At 43.3% G+C, this 17,133-nt stretch overlaps 1 protein-coding gene across 1 annotated transcript in view; it reads left to right on the top strand.

Moving 5' to 3' along the window:
• mecom (MDS1 and EVI1 complex locus) overlaps nt 1-17,133 on the top strand; it is a gene marked incomplete at its 5' end in the record, with an annotated part of 121,209 nt that overhangs the window by 86,610 nt on the left and 17,466 nt on the right. Inside the window, one exon of the mRNA XM_084558766.1 lies at nt 10,856-10,990. Coding sequence (XP_084414892.1) covers nt 10,856-10,990 — 135 coding nt within the window. The remainder of the gene's footprint in view (nt 1-10,855; nt 10,991-17,133) is intronic.

Raw genomic sequence — 17,133 nt, 5'->3', positions numbered from 1 at the left:
CAGCACAAAGCTGTCGTAAGGCTTGTCAGACCCAATTCGAGCTGAATAAGTATTTATGTGATCGCATGTGATGGGCCTCCTCTCACCAGCACCAGCCCTCATCAATCAAGCCCTGCTGCTCGCAGTAGTGGGAAATTGGTCTATCAGCGCAGCTACCCCTCCGCCCCCACTGCCACCACCGCCACCGCCACCTCCCTCCCTCCCCATTCAATCAGGCCCGGGGCTACAATGCTTCTTTAGCTCTTACTTCTGACCAACGCAAGGGTCACGGGGGGGAAAGTGGGAGCCAGAGCTGAGCCCATCCATTACAGCTCTTGTTTCTCTCGGTGGCAGCCGGACGACGGGATTCTATTAAGAGCTCCGTCTATTCAGCACTGAGATTACACCAGGGCCCTCTCTTCGAGCACACCTCGCCACCAACCCCCGAGCCCTCACCAAAACCCTATACCCACCCTGGGGGCCTTATAGCCCCCCACCACCACTACCGCCGCCAGCCCGTAGCATCTCACTCATGTTTCCCCCCCACCCTCTTTTTTTCCACTTCCCTCTAGTAGTGTTGCTTTTTTTTTCCAACACCCAGAATGACAACAATCACTGAGAGAAAGATAGAAAAAGAGAATGAGACAGAAAGACAGGAGGAAAAGCTTTTAGGAGAATGGGAGCAGACACTCTGACATGAACCTGCTCCTGGCTGGGATGTGGACAAACACACTGTCTGCCTGTCTGGACAGGATTTGGGCTAGAAACACTGCCACACACACACACACACACGCACAAGCTTGCAGGGAATGAACGCTCACACGCACATGCCAAAGCCAAAAGCGTACTCTCCATCTCCAACAGACATGGAGCTTCAGCACCTGGCTGGGAGACCGGGACAATCTCAACTACAGTATAAACACACTTAGATGGGGGAACATCACAAACACGACTCTGTCGCAGTTACGTCGTAAACACTCGCCAACACCAGATCAAACTGCCACTCCTACAATGTTTAAGAAGCTCGTTTGTCTCCGGCCGGCCTGAAGAGACTCTTCATTTACTTAATATGTGTTAGCACTTGAGAGAGCGAAAGAGAGGGGAGTGCTGCTGGGGTCGCGCCCCCGCTTGGATGGATGGGGGTCTTCCTGTCAAGGAGAAGGAGAGAGACAGCGCTCCTGTCAAACAAACAGAAATTTAATACGTTGCTCTCTATCAGGATGTCCACGGTGTGTACATACTCTCTTGGGCTTGATTATGAATAACCCCCTCTATCTTATAAACAAGTAGAGTGAAGGCATTCATCAGGGATAGAGAGGTAAGGGTGTGAAGGTGGAATGTTCTCTCCTCCTACGAGGGCCTGCTGCCGTATTTCTGTATGGAGAGGATGATGGAGGAGAGGAGAGGACATGCAAAAGAGGTAAATTAGAGGTTAGCAAAAACAGTGAATGCAAATAAAGTTTTAGGGTTGAAGAAAGAAGAGTATTATTAAAGGAAAGAAGAGATGAGACAAAAGAGGGAAAATGCAGAGAGGGCAGATGTTTGTCCTGGGCAAGGAGAGGGCACTCAGGGTGGGGCTGCATGCGGTTTCACTGTCCCAGTGCTTTGCTGCATGGTTTGGAGTTGGCAGCCAGCGGACGGGTTAACAGGATCGGAATGCTTCTTCAGTGGCAGCGTAATCAGCACCAACTTCCTCTGATTCAGAAACGGCGGGCCTCGCTCCCCGCCTCTTTTGTTTCAGCTGGACTCCGCTGACAGCACGGAGGAAGCAGCCGCCTGACGGTCAGGGGAGATGTTGAATTTGTGTAAACACTGCACCCAGAGACAGAGAAAGAAGCTGACAAACTTCGGTGCGACTTAATGCGTCTGCGTGTTGATGGGCGCTCGTGCCATCTGCGCGCTTAGATGCACACACTTGTTTGTGTGTCTTGGCGGTGCTTTGCCCACAATGCCGGCCTCTCCCAGGGGAAAACACGCAAGACTCGAGTGAAAGAGGTTGTTTGAGGGATACTCTGCACACTAGCTGTCAGGCCAGTCATATGCAGCTGCCCGCCTGAGTCTTTTGTCTTTGTTAAATGTTGTGTGACAATGAGATTTTCCAAAGTGCCACCTAGATAAAGAAGTGGATTGAGAGAGAGGGTGAAGAAGGAGTGGAGGGGGGGTGGATTCTGATAAGAGCTGAGATGGTCTGGTCATAGTCCAGCAGCCTTTCATCACTGCTGCAGCCCCAGATATATCTCCTCTCTGTCTGTGAAGCACTCACATACACACCTTCATCATTTTGTCTCCCTCTCGCCTTCACAAACTAATACGCAAACCCAACAACTGCACCCAATCTCAACACACACACAAATGCACCTCCATTCCATCACCACAGCTCCAGATCCTCAATCGATCCTCGCAGCACACCCAGCTCTCGGCAGACACCTGCAGGTGATTGATCCCCAAATCAGTCCCTCACAACCCCAGTGCCATAAAAACCATAACAACCCATCATAAAAGCAGATTTATCTTCACCTAGTGCTGGGCCTCACAGTTAGAATATTAACCCAAAAGTGTATGACACTAGAATGATTGGTTTGGAATTGAATAAACCTGGGGAGTATTGACAGACACTGATGTCTGTCTGATGGTTCATATCAAGTCTGGCTGCTGAAACGTGCTAAGCAAGATTGGATTATCTCAGGATTGAACATAGACGTTTACAGAGAACTTTGTTGGACTGTTGCATTTACAAGCCTGTATGCATCAGGACTGGACGATAATTCAGTATTAGCATTCATGGACATGAAACTGAATTACATGGCACCTTATGTTGCCGAATTAACTTCTTCTTATGTAATGCAGCATACATGCCAACAGGCTCAACTCAGAATGATGCATTTCAGATTCAAAATCAACAGCACAATTAAGAGTTTAAAATATAAAAAAAAAAAACATATCATCAGTCATACAATAGTCACAATAATATCAAAATAATTTTAGTTTTTATGAGTTTTAAATTAAAAGATAATTGAAGTGTGTGTGTTCGTGTAGGAAATTGTGCCCAAGCCACATTTTAATGAGAGCTTTGGATGAGCGCGATGCCAGAAGCATGGTGTACTGCACTGGCAGCAGCACCAGCATGTGCCCTGTACTCTGCAGCGCAACAAGCTCCCCGGGTTAAATATAATCCCAGTCTAACTCAGGGGCCTCTTTGATGCTACTGAAAGCCAGTGAAGCCTTTAATGGGAGCCACTCCGTGTTCCTGTGTTATGTGTGAGCTGCTCAGCTTTCCTTTCGTTTCAGGGTTGTTGCCACTGATTTGTTGTTTTCGGAGTTAATTTTGACTTTAATCACATACACTGTGCTGACCTGCGCTGGGTTACGGATTCCTTTGTGTGTGTGTGTCGCTGAATTTTCTGTAGATGTCATAATAGTGTGAGCACACATTCACAATTTGCTTACACAAGAAAGTTTTTTTCCCCTTACTCACTCTGTAGTTTTGACCACTTGTAAATTTAGGATATAAAAATAGCCACTAGCCTTTTTCTTTACAACAATAAAATCCTTTTTCTTGGCTTTGAAAAGAGGAAACACTGTATTAATTTAAATGCATAGAAGGGTCATTGTACCCACGAGCAATCAGCTGTTGTTTTTGCACTTTAAGGAAACTAGTTTTCACTTGTTTATTGTTCAGACATTGGCCAGTTGTAAATATAACACTATTACCATTGACTTCCATTCATCTTTACACAATTCTTGTGAGTTTTTCATCCTTCATTAATATTTTGTCAGTGGATTTTCTGCATGAATTTTTTTTTTTCTTTCTTTGGTGGCATCGTATTCTGTCACAGTGAACATGCCTGATATCTACCAACATTAAAATATTATCCTTCCAATTGGACACGGTATATGAAAAGCAGATTGTCACAGTGTTACAGCAGAGTCCTGACTTTAAACGTGAGAGGAGAGCTCAATAAACGTAATGAATGTGTGACACTTGAACATCTGAAGTGCCGCGTTCAGTTGCACACCGCTTTACCTCTCGTACATAAAAAAGTCTTTTAAAGATGATATCTATGAGCGCTTTAGAGCCAATTTGTTCTCCCCGCGGCAAAAGGCAACATGCTCTAATTACCTCCCCCTTTTCTGCGGGGTGGAGTGAGTTGTTTAAGTTTCCAGTCTGTCCCATGCGTGCATGGGGCTGTGTGCCCGCGCTGAATTTATGCTTCAAAAACGTGACCTTTGACACTTGTGCTGCTTTATCGCACCCAATAGCCCACATACAGTGTGGCCCTGTATGTAGAGGCTGTGGTGAGGAAGTGTCTGTGATTACCACAGCCTGTACTACTTTGTGTACATCGCTGCCACTCCACTGGCCTCTCTTCTCTCCCCTTAACTGTTAAACAACAAAAAAAAAAAGACCCCCAACTTACTTGGGCCACATTCCAGCTATGGCTGGAATCTTTATTTTCCATTCACCTTTTCCTCCAATAATCATAATTATTAAACCTCTTACAATCCAGTCAGCATGTCTTGTTGCAGATATGCAAATATGAGTCTAATTGTTGTTTCTGCTCATGCACTTTCATGCAACCCAAATTTCTGCACAGTTTTGTCTATGTTTTTATCTGGATTCTGTTATTTTGTTTTGGAAATAATTTAGTTTTTTACCTCTTATTATTAGATTCAGAAATGCATTTTAAAGAGTCCTGTTGAAGGCTTCTTTTCTGAAGTGGTTAATGGGAGGAGGTAATTTATGCCTTCTCATAAATCTTCTCACTGAAGCGTCTTGTACTGTGATGCCCCTTGTTCCAATATTGACATTTTGCCTCTATAAAACGGATGAGACAAACGCATCTGCCCTGGCTGATACAAATTACTGTACCTCAGTGGAGGAGCCTTCTAAAAAAAAATGGTTTATGAGCTGAATAAATAATTTGTTGATGTAGTGTGCTGTCACGGAGAGAAACGGACAGTGATGCCAAAACAAAGTGACCTGTTCGGCAAACACGGCGAGCTTGTTCCTCACAGGCCACAGAATTTGTCAAGACATCATCTCTCTCTCTCTCTCTCTCTCTCTCTCTCTCTCTCTCTCTCTCTCTCCGTGTGTGTGTACCGGAATGCCTGGCTGACCCCCGGCAAATGAAAATAATCCAAAGTAATTAGAAGTGAGCTGGTCTGGTCCTGAGAGCCCCCGGGCGGCCGGGTAAACATGACGGAGGGTCCGGGAGGGGGCCAGTGGAAGAGGGGGTGTAGTGGGGGAGGGAGGGTGCTGACCTTGTCCACATAAAGCAGTGATTTATGAAGTGCAGGGCACAGCAGCAGGGCTTCTGTCTTCTCCCGCAGAACCAAATTACTGAGGTGGAGATTAACACGCCGCTCACAACGGGCCCACTTCCAGACCCGAGGAATTTTTTTTTTTTTTATTTACATTTTCTCTTTCATTTCCTCCTCCGTGTTTTAATGGTAATTGGGATATATGGAAGTCTATCCTTTTAAAACTCAGCCTTAAAAGTTGCACACTTATTGTATTGTGCACTAATAGCCACCGGTTGATGGATGTGTTAATTAAAGAAAGAAGGAAAAAAGTTGTGCAAACTGAAGGCTAACCGTTTCGTTTGAGCCTTAAATGACTTTTTTACCACTTGATTGAATCGCCCCACATTTAGGCAAAATAAAATGCTCAGGCGAGAGGGGGGGTGCCGTGCGCATACAGAGTCATGATGGAGACTTAATGCAGCTTTTCGCCGGTGTCAATAGGAGGTCTCTCGGTGAATGGTGGAACTATTTCATGTGGATTTGGCTGCGATATTTTCTTTCTCTCCTATCCCCCTCTCTCTCTCTCTCCTTTTTTTTTTTTTCTTCTTCTCCTTCTTCCCGCACTCCTGGAGGATGTGCTGGAATGCACCGCACAGGCCTTCCCAGTGTTTCCATGTGGCCCCTCGGCTGCAGCGGTGCAGCCTCCGCAGCTCTCTGGCTGGAGGAGTCAGTTTGCAACCCACACGGGAATCCCCCTCTTCTCCAGACGGTCCCATCTGACTTCGCAAGACTGTAGATTGAGCAGTAAAATAAAAGAAAGGAATAATTCATTTTTTTTTTAAACCAGAAAAAAACAATATTGATGCAAACCTATTCAAAGGATAAAAACAATAATGTTTAACCAATGAAGCTGAACTTCAGATCAAGTAAAATATGAAGCCATTTGATCATAAAAATTCTCTACATTCGTTTATGAAATGCTTTTTTTTTTGCGTGACTGAACTCCTAAAACAAACAAGAAAGCCGCAAGCAAAATAAGCGCGGGTTCATTTGAGCAATTGAACCTCCTTTCAAGAATTTCACAGCGCTTTAAAAAAAAAAAAAAAAACGACATCACCCGGATGCTGTAGGTCCCCCCCCCCCCCCCCCCCCCCAAATAAGTATGAAATGCTGTGTGGCATGATATAGTCGGAGCTAACATACCCTGAAGCCTGTTTGGCTCGTAATTTGTTGATAAACAGCTTTTCCACACCGCCGTTTTAGCATGTCAAAATCATTACGACTCAAGGCATGGCATAATTCAGATAAAACATTTCACCGGAGCACATCAGAATCGTGTTTATGGCGGATCGCGCAAACAAATATAAATTAGAGGCCTGGCAAATCATTCTGAACAAGTGTTTTAAATTCAAACGCTTTCGCAGCCGCTCGTTCAGGTGATTACACATTCAAGCACACTTACATATACAATCTTTCATGTCCTATCATGCAATTTTTTCGCATTAATGTAGACGCTGAATTCACACAGAGGAGGAAGAAGTGATCTTAAAGGAAGTCAAGACGCTGTCCGATAGAGCAGATGGTTACAAAGTGAGAGCTCCTCCAGAGCTGTAAACATGAAGTTAAATTTGAAATTAAATATGGATTTTGTTTTATTACCTTTTTTTATGTTTTGTTTTATAGAAGATGAATGAATGAATGAATGTTTTGTTTTTTAGGCTGCAGGATCAATTTCCTCAGCCCATCTACTTGTATTGATCACAATATCTGGAGATAAAATAGTGCAACTAAATAGACATTTAAGTCAGGAAAGAATATTTCACAGGATGTATGGAGATATTTTATCCCGAATACAATGTTTTAATGCAGTATTTGGGTTTAGTTCACATCACCAGCTAGTGGAATCCAATAATTATTTTTAACTACCATTCTCTAATCTGAAATATTCAAATGCAACAATCCATTCAGAAAAAAAAAAAAAAAAGTTCAGTTCAGTTGAGCACGCCATCTCCTGTCAGGGGAAAGAAGTGCAGCTTTCCTTCACGTGTCCGAGCTCAGGGGGTCCAAGCACTCTTACCCCAATTTACCCCCGGTGATATACCGCAAAACCCCCGCGTGTTTATCCTCTTTTTTTTCTCACCCCACACACATTTCCTCCTTTTCAGAAAAGCCCTCACACCGCTCTCTCTCTCTATCAGGATCCTCGATCAGACCCGGAGAGGCCGCGGAGCAATCACTTTCCCAGATTACTTGTATTTAATACACAATGCATCATAAAACAAATCCCTCATCCTGACAGGAAGAAAATAGAACAGCTCATTCGACTTGAGCTTTCCCAATTTATGGCTAAATTAAAAAGGCTTCCAACAATGGACAAGTCGAGGAGAGGCAGGAAATCAATGACCGGGCGGACCGGGGTCTCTCCTCGGTTCTCAGGGAGCGCAGAGACGATGGGAATCGGTGGCGGGGTCCTGCCTTATTTACACATGATTTTTCCTGTCCTTCCTGCACATTTGCGCCGCGATTTCGTCAAACAATGGGCATTATCTGGGATGGAAGGTCAATGTCAGAGAGTGAGGAGTTATCCATCATCATCTGCTCTCATCAGCCAAAGCCCTGTCCTCCCTGGCTTTATAAGCTGCCTAATAAACTCCGCTCATTGACAACAAGGACGTTTCTTTATTATTCCATACTCTTGTCCGGTTGGTCGCAGTATCAGCTGCAGCGTTAAGCTTCCAAATCTAAATCATAACCCCTAAAGAAAAAAAATGAAGTCTTCTTTTGGGTGGCTGATAAGCAGGTGCGCAGAGCAAACACTCAAAGATAAAAGAGTTTTTAATTTCAAGATTGATTCAGACACCATAAACTCGAGCCCCGCACTCTCTCCAACGATCTTTTCGCTTTTATCAAAACTCCTTTCATAATGATCAATTTAAAAAGTTTGCTTTTTGGGGGGGTTGGTGCGCGCTAGAGAGAAAGAAGGGGGAGATTTGAGGAGGAGAACACAAGTACACCTACTTATAGCTTTCTTTCTTTTTTTGTTAAAGTCAAAGAAAAGCGGGTGATTAGGTCAATGTCTCAGAATGTGGCACGGGGACTTCTAATGGTCCGCATGGAGTTTCCTGGAGGTCCTCAGAAGGAACCCTCAAGAAAAAAGAATAAAAAAACAATTAGTGATTTTTTTTATTATGAACCGGTTTCCACTTTACCTTTCTGGCATGAATGCAACACAGTTCACAAAGTGGGTGAATAAATAAGTAAATAAAATGGCACAAATAAGTAGAGAGAACATAGAACCTTTCCGTTTGGATTTTTATGTTAATACTGTCGTAAAATGGTTCGTGCACGTCGCTGCACGTTGCACAAAAAGTTTTTGGAAACACTTGGATAATAATGCGCCGCTTTGATCCTCGTGTTGCTTCATTAAAGTGCGCTGCCTGTGTGTGTAGTTCATCCCTTTAGAAGCCCCATCCCGACCTCTCCCTGACCCCGCTCACCCTTTCCAACCCCGGGCCCCTGCCACTTTAAAATTTACTGCGGAGAGGAGCCTCTTCCGACCAGGGACAGGGCCAGAAGACAGTCCAGTGTTTTGTTTTGTTTTGTTTTTGAGTCGCCTCTCTCTTTGGCGCACCGGGACGGACGCGCAGGATCTTTCTCAGCTAGAGAATACGCGAATGAGAAACATCACAACACAAAACTGTCCGCGAGGCGCAAAATAAGGGGCGATGCCTGCAGTCAACCCCCTCCTGAATCTCTCCGCTATCATACAGACGACACATCCCGACTGGCTGAGGAGGAGGAGGGGGGGTGAGAGGAAGAGAAAAATGAAAAGTTGAATGGCTACTAGAGGACACCTGGGTGCGTCAGGACAGGAGGGGTGACAAGAGAGGAGCGGACGAGCCAAACGAAGCGCACGCAGCGAAAAGTTGGGAGCAAGTTGATGTACCGGAGGGGATTTCGTTCCGTGTCGCGATCTCTGTAGGACAGTGAGAGGAGAATTAACGGAGTCAGCGCTGTCTGAGAGACAGCACAGTGAGGGAGGATTTCCTTTTACCGACCGCGCGGTGTCCGAGAGACAGTAAAGTCAGAGCGCACCGGCGAGAAGTCGACTCCTCCTGCGGCTCCGAGACCCGAAGACGCACCGCTACAGAAAAACACACACACACACTGGTGATTTTTTTTTTTTTTATTATGACAAAAATCTGGAGAAGGCGCCGTGTTGAAATCATTTGATCTTTTTTAATGTTTCTGTGACCGTTTCGCTCATTCACCTTTTTTTTTAAAAAACGGAGTTTTCGTCACTTTTCTCTCGGTTAACCTCGCAGTTATTATCCCGAGAGGTTTTTACTGATTCACGCCCGTGAGAACAAATTTTAACGGTAAGAAAATCTGAGTTTGTGAACAAAATCTTAATATTTCATTTGCTTTAGAGTAACAGCAAAAAAAAACCTCACCGCTGTAGAGGAAGTTGGTGAAATTATTAAAACGGGTAATTTGCAGGATATGAGCAGATCCTCTATTAGCCCGGACAAAGGGCTTCGCGTAACCTAAATATTTATTCAGTGGCAGGTTATACAGAGACAGATTTGTGACCCTGAGAGAGATTTCGTTTTGCATTCCAACAATCGGCTTGTCTTCATAATTCTTATCCTTCGCGGTTTCCTGCAATTGATTTGTTTTCCAGTAAAGTTTACAGCTGCTGGATAATAACAATAATTAAGCGTTATAAAACGACGTATAGGCGTCTTCGAGGAGAAATGCTGTGCAGATATTTTGAAAATGATAGTAGTCCCCTCAGATGATCATTTGCATAATAATAATCTATTGTGTTTATTGTTATTTTGTTCTTGAGGTGTTTATGTGTGTTGACATTGTGAACGAGAGCAAGAGTTCGTCTTCCTTTATTACTATTATTATTATTATTAGTATTAGTATTAGTATTATTAAGCTTTTATTAAAATCAGAAATTTCGTTAATTTATTCGTTAAAACTCCATTTTCAGAAACGAATTCAAACGTCAGCTGAAGCTTTAAATGCAGAATAATTTACCAGCATTACATTCAAACAACAATATTGCTGTCATTGTTGCCTTTATTTATTTCTTTTGTTTTTTAGAAAATCTCTCTCTCTCTCTCTCTCTCTCTCTCTCTCAGAACTGAAAGTGAAATAAAATTAGATTGTAATTGTTGGATTACATGTTTTATTTTGTTCTTTAAATTCAGTTATATCTGATGCTGATTTATTGTTGTCTTGTTGTCACTTATCATCATGGACAGCATATTAATTTACATTTTTTACAATTGCACAATTATTTATGTGCTACTTAGAGGGTGTAAAAAATGTCAAAGATATATAAAATATTAGACGTCTTTAATGTGTTATTTTTTTTTTTTTTAAATTGACTTTAATTTCTTTTTAATTTGCTGTTATTTTAATTACGTGTGTATGTGTGTGTCTTTCACCCCAGACCTGCTCCTAACATTGAGCCTTATTTCTCTGTGGGAGGTATGTGGTTAGTCAGTGTTTGGACACAGTAACCTGGACTGATACTGATCAAAGTCTGATCTTTCTCTCTCTCTCTTTCTCTCTTTCTCTCTGTCTCTCTCTCTCTCTCTCTCTCTCTCTTTTGCAGATCTTGGATGGGTCAGGCAATGTAAAATTCTGCGTGGATGCCAGCAAACCAGATATCGGGAGCTGGCTGAAGCACATCCAGTTTGCCCCTGTGGCCAAGCAGCATAACCTGACCGCGTGCCAGATAGATGATCAGGTACGTGGAGACACGGCTCTTGCTTCCCACCTGGCAAAACAACCTCATCAAAGTAGGAGACAAATATGATCTGAAGAAAAAGGAAAGAGAGAAAAGAACTGCTCTTGGATGACTTGATTTTAAACTCCCATGTGATGATGTGTCATGTTGCAGTCAGACAGGATGAATCAAACTTTTCAACTATTCTCAACTTTTTCTTTTAATGCAACTCTGATGTCAGAGGGCTTCTCTGTATTTTCCAAAGGCTGCCCTGTCTGCATGCTGTTGTGTTAAAAGGTGTTATTGTGATCTAAGTCAGATAGTCCCATGAGCGGCTGGCCCACCCTGCCTCTGCTTTACACACACACTCAGCCCTTCTCCCACGCTGCACCGCAGAGGCTCCTCGCTATCTGTGTGTGTTTTCCTTCTGTAATTGTGTTCTGGCTTCTGCCGTGCGAGGACCACAGGGCAGGATCAGAGGCGGCCGGCCAAGATGATAGTTCCACACACTTCCCAGTCACGCTTGCGATATAAACTCTTAGACATGCCAGGAATGTCACAGTCCTTTTGCTGCTCACCTGGCTGTACAGAGGTGCGTGCTGTAGGCATGGGGGCCTGTTCACCTTGGTAATCCCACAGCCGGGGGCTCCTCCCACGCAGGAGCACACGGTGGGGCAGGAAGACAAGAGGCTAAACTTTATTTGACGCGCGTGTGCAGCATACCATCACTTGACCCGAACAAAACATAATCTAGCTTGCGTGTTTGTCATCACCTTTCACTGGTGGTCCATCAGGACTACTTGTTGAGTGTCGTAGCAAAAAGTTCAGCATGGTACTTAGTCACATATATACAGTAGCTGACATGCAAACTGCAAATAGAATTCGAACTAAAGAAAGTGGCATTTGCCTTTCTTTAACCCTTAAACAGCTTGAAAAACATTCCCAGAAAGAAATCTCACATGTATCTTCTTCTCATCCTTCTTACGGTCTCAATAGAGACGAAAGAGAGAGAGACACACTTTACATAATGGAAGCAAAACAGAAGAAGCCTTCCAAAAAGTACTTACCGAGTCTCTTTTAAAAGACACACAGAGACAAACAGGCAGAGAGAGCTCTCCCGAGCTGCCCTCTGTGCGAGGTGTGACTCGCTGTCAACACTGTGGTTCTGCTTGGGTGGCTGTGTAAGGCTCCGACAGGTCACGGACATGGCTATGATGAGGTGATTGTTAAGTATTACACACTGTCACAACATGGCACAATGTGCTGTCTTTAAGCCTTCCGGCCAACATTGGTGTTTTTGAAAACACACTGTAGCGTCTCACAATGCCTGTCTGTGTGTTTAAAATGAATAGACTAAATGGGGTGGTCTTGTAAAGCCGCTGTCAGTTTTTGGTACTGTCTGCGAGCCTCTGTGTCGTGTGTGTGTGTGTGTGTGTGCGCTTATGCTTAGGAGGGTCTTTTGTGTCCGTGTGTGCACAGACGTTTATGTGCACTGACTTGTTGTTAGAGCCTCAAGTGTTTCATTGTGTCTCTGAAGTGTGTGCACACACACCTGTAAGTCCTTGCGTTTCTGCATATATGCATATATAAACTCTCTCTCTCTCTTTCTTTCTCTCTCTCTCTCTCTGCAACCCTGTGAATTGTTCATTGCGGTTCTGATGACTCCCCGTGCTCCTCATTCTGAGCTGGAAATGTTAAAACACACAGTACCTGATTCCAACAGGTTTTTACTGCCACAGAGAAGTGCTGAGTCGAAACCACATATTACACACTCGCCACATAACGTGTACCATCACCAGAGTTTCCACAGAAGGGCCTGACCGAGCTACTCTGCTCAGTCGGCTCGCATAGTCCTTGTTCTGTTAAATCTCTCCTCAGAACCACATTTAAATAAATCCACTCCTGCCATGCCTTCAACAGAGATGTTTTGTTGCATGATTTATTTTCAGACAATGTCATACAAAGACAGTCATTTCCAGGTGTGCCGGCCGTTATTTGGTCCTGGTTCTTCTCAAGCACCAATTTAACCCTGCCAGTGTGAGAGCAAAACTGGTCTCCATCCTCTAATTTCTGACCCAGTTCTGTTTATCATAAAACTTTATGACCAATCTCAGGAGAAGGAGGGAGTGAGAGAGGAATGAATGAGTGAGCAGAGAGAGAAAAAAGACTGTTTTTTTTTTTCCTCAGCGGAGGAACTGTTTGGCATCCCACTTCTCCTTTTCCTCTTTATATTCGTTTTTTCTCTCTCCTCCAAATGCATAAAGAGACTGTTTTGTGAAAGCATCTGCAGAGAACTCAAACAGATCCTGAAAATATTAATGAGAGAGGACATGAGAAAGAATGAGCGGCAATAATTTGTCACATATCTGACATTCAGCAACAATGATTGCCTTGTTCCAGAGTGGAAGAAAAACAGGAATTCGGACGTAAATGGCCCTAAAACATTGAGTCACTGTATGTCGGGCTGCTTAACATTAACAGGACTAAATTCATAGATTATACATGATTTTCTTTATTACTAGCATTTTCTGCACATTCAGTATTTAAACAACATTTAACGTCGACGGCCTTTTTATTTTTATGGCCTTTCTGTTTTATCACTTTTTATATGTGACTGTGTTGAGTGGAAAGCAACAGGAAAGACTGGAGAGGAAGGAGATGGCAGGTGTCACAGTTTGTGAGTCACGCTGAAATCTGTAATTACTTCAACGTGCTACAGCTCACAGGTTTGAATTCGGTCTTTTCTGAGCAATATTATGCACATTGTTTTTTTGTTTTATTTTAATCAGAAGCCCATGTGGAATTCTTTGAAGGCGTTTATGAGATAATAATTAATGATAAAAAAAAAAAATCTTATTAAAGCTAATTTTCAACTGTTTATAATGTATCTTTTAACTGCGGCCGGCGACCTGCTGTTTGTGTTTAGCCTTTGCCCATCAGCGCCGCAATGCTCGAGCTCCCCTGATCTCCTCATTTGTTTGCTAATGCACCCAACAACACAGTCTGAGCACTCCTCGCACAGATCCACGATCAGCACGTTTTGTCGTTAGGATAATTAGGGCAATTAGCGCTTAAAAACCCTCCACCGTGCTCCTCACTCTACTGATTCAACTGAAAGGAAAATTGATTAAAAGTGTAATTAACATCATCCAACGAGGCCCAGAAGAGCCTTTCATAAGACAGTGCAGGGGGATATGAGTGTTAATCTCATTGGCTCTATTGATTCTCACTCAGTATTGAGTGCGATGAAGTGGCTTAGGGGCATATTAGCCAAACACTGACAGTCACTCACAATGCAAAAAATAAAAAATAAAATACTAGAGGCAAAGTGATTGTAACTCACTGAGATAACAGCTTGAAGCCTATTCAGTTATAAAAATGACACCGGAGATTTTAAGGGAAAAAAACTTGCACACTTAAAAAGGGATTGCTTTTCATTTACAGGAGTTTTTACCTGATCTTGATGTCAGTCATGGGTTACCGGAGCGTTTCTGCTGCTTCTTCTTCTAAGGCCACTCCTGAACTGAAATCCTTTATTTGACATTTCATGAGTACTTTGCTCGTGCAAAAGAAGAAAAAAATAAATCACGCATTTGCAGCTTTCGCAGCTCTGATGACCCAGAGAAAGAAACCAATTTTGAGTGTGTCTGTTTTGAATTTAATGCTCTTATAATATCCCCTGAGAGCAGGAGGGCAAACAGTGCATGACCACGGTGGGCACTGTCCTAAGTGATACTGAGACAGCGAGACACTCACAGCTGTCTCAATCTGACATAACATGAACAAGCTATTTCTGCTTCCTTACATGTTTATCCAATTTGCTACAACCAGCTGCACGTTGTGCGCTCATACTTTTATTGCTATCTAAGTCACGAAATGGTTTTGTTTAGAAGCCAAGCGATGGTGCCTGCCAAACATACTGTACATGTTGCATGACCCTGAGCTACAGGGAGGTCGCAGCACACATGCTGCTGTTATGCAACTACTGTACAAACACGCTGTGCTCATTCTTTTCATATTTAATGATACTTTGCTCTTGTTTTTGAAATGTATTCCTATCAACAGGAAGTGGTGAATTTATTGCGGTTTATAAGACCAGCACCCAGACTGAGAGTTCACTGTAGTGGGACAGCGTCACTGAATGGCATACCTGTTGAATGAGCTCCGCGTGAGCGAGAAATCGTCCAGCAGGGTGTGACCGGGGGAAAATGTGACTGTGTTTACTCTGCTAATGACTAATGGTGTCAAGGTGACGAGGTTGTCCGATTATAGCCTCTGATCTTGTTGTGGTTGTAACCTTTGACAGAGAGTGTACGAGAGAGAGAAAGATAAGTAGTCACTTGATAAACTAACACACACGGGTGAATATAATAGAGAAATAACTTAATCTGCATACCATTTAGAATGAAAATCGAATTTAAACCACTTACATTGACACTTCAGGATAAGATGGCTGGAATATGGTAAAATAATTAGGAAACGGCTTGAGCCAAAATGTTTCCGCTGTGAGAACTCGGACACCCTCGCTATCTTATCTACAAAATGATTTTATGCCACTGTTAGTCTACTGGAAGCTGGTGTGTGTGTGTGTGTGTGTGTGTGTGTGTTTGTGTGTATGCTTTTGTTAGTAGGTCCGTGACATGTTAAGGATGACCCCAAGAATCAAACTCTGCGTCTCTCTGCTCTGCAATGAGTCGTGTTTTCACTGTTTATCTGTGGGGACCCTCTGGGAAAAGGTGGAGCTGTTGGGGGAATTCCCCTCCTGTTCATAATCACCATCTTGAGCACGCTTGTGCGTACAAACTACATATTTTTGTGTAAAAAGAACAGATTGATGTTTTAAAGAGCGTGCTCAGAGGTCAGACTGTTTTCCTTTTCTACAGTAGGTGTTTTCCAGTGATTTAAAGACTGACCTGTGTGTTTCTTTATTAAATAAGTACTCTTACTGTGCCATTTTACCTTGAACTTGTACTTCTGTTTTTACGAACAAAATGGATTTGACAGTGTCCATTAATTTTTATGTTCCGAGACCTCAGTCCGCTCCCTGGTAGCTTTCCAAAGAGCCTCCCTCCTCAGTCTGAGTATCAGTCTCTCAGAGCGGAATCCCTGCTCACTCGAATGTCTGTTTGAACCGCTGTCTGATTGTTTCAAAATCACAATATTTTTGTGGCCTTACAGGGGTCACGGCCTGCGAGTCTTGTCTCTGTTTGGATGCATGTATGTCGGACGATCCATGTTCACGCGTGTGTGTGTCTAGAGTTTAGACAGAGGTAACAGATGGCATGTCGAGGATTAAAGTCCTTGTTGGGTTCCCTTTATTTTTTTATTTATTTACTATTTTTTTTTAAAAAATACAAAAAAAAACAATAGGGTTGCTGCACTGCCATCGCTGACCAGGACTGACTGTATTTCTTTTTGACAAACCCATTGAAAAGTTGGCCAAAATGATTGCTCAGAAAAAAAAAAAAAAATCTATTTTTTGGATTAAATTTGGTGGTTAATATGTAATATGTCTCTCCTGGTCTGGATAAGTCTAATGACTCTGGTTTAGGCCTGTAATGGGAGTCAGATTTGTGGGGCTTGTTACTCTCCCACTGATTTTCTTGGCGGCTTACATTTTTTAATGCCTGAATTTAAATCATACTTTTATGCTACCGCAAAACCGTGCACCAATCACTCCTCAGTATTGACATGCAAGAGCTCCGCTTCGGACGAGTTGAGCTGCCTTTGCTCCAGTGTCACATTTAGCATTACATCATTTGCCAGAAGGAAGAACAATGACACGAACAATTATAGAATCGTCCACAGAATACCGCATGATCTTTGTTTTGACCCGAGATATTTATCATAGGCCTCTGTGGAGCCATGGTGGCTGTAGTATTATAGTACATCTAGTCAGGAATTCCCTTCATGAGCAGCGTACCTGTGACCCATGCCTTCCCAGAAGAACACCCCATCGCCTCCCCCACCCACTAGCCGCATTTCTAATAAATTCCTCCATCGTCATTGTCATGTTGACACAGCAAAGGAAGGTAATATGTTAAACCTCCGAAGGGTGCCAAAAATAACCCCACGTCCGATTGTTTCACTGAGAAAGGCTATTGTGTGTCCATGGGAAGCGGCGCAGTCTCAGGGTCTCTCAGCTGATTCTTTAACACACATTC

The sequence above is a fragment of the Chelon labrosus genome (assembly GCF_963514085.1).
Source record: "Chelon labrosus genome assembly, chromosome: 13".
In the NCBI taxonomy this organism is placed as follows: Eukaryota; Metazoa; Chordata; class Actinopteri; order Mugiliformes; family Mugilidae; genus Chelon; species Chelon labrosus.
The sequence above is the reverse complement of the archived record's forward strand: the minus strand, read 5'-3'. Positions and strand labels throughout refer to the sequence as shown.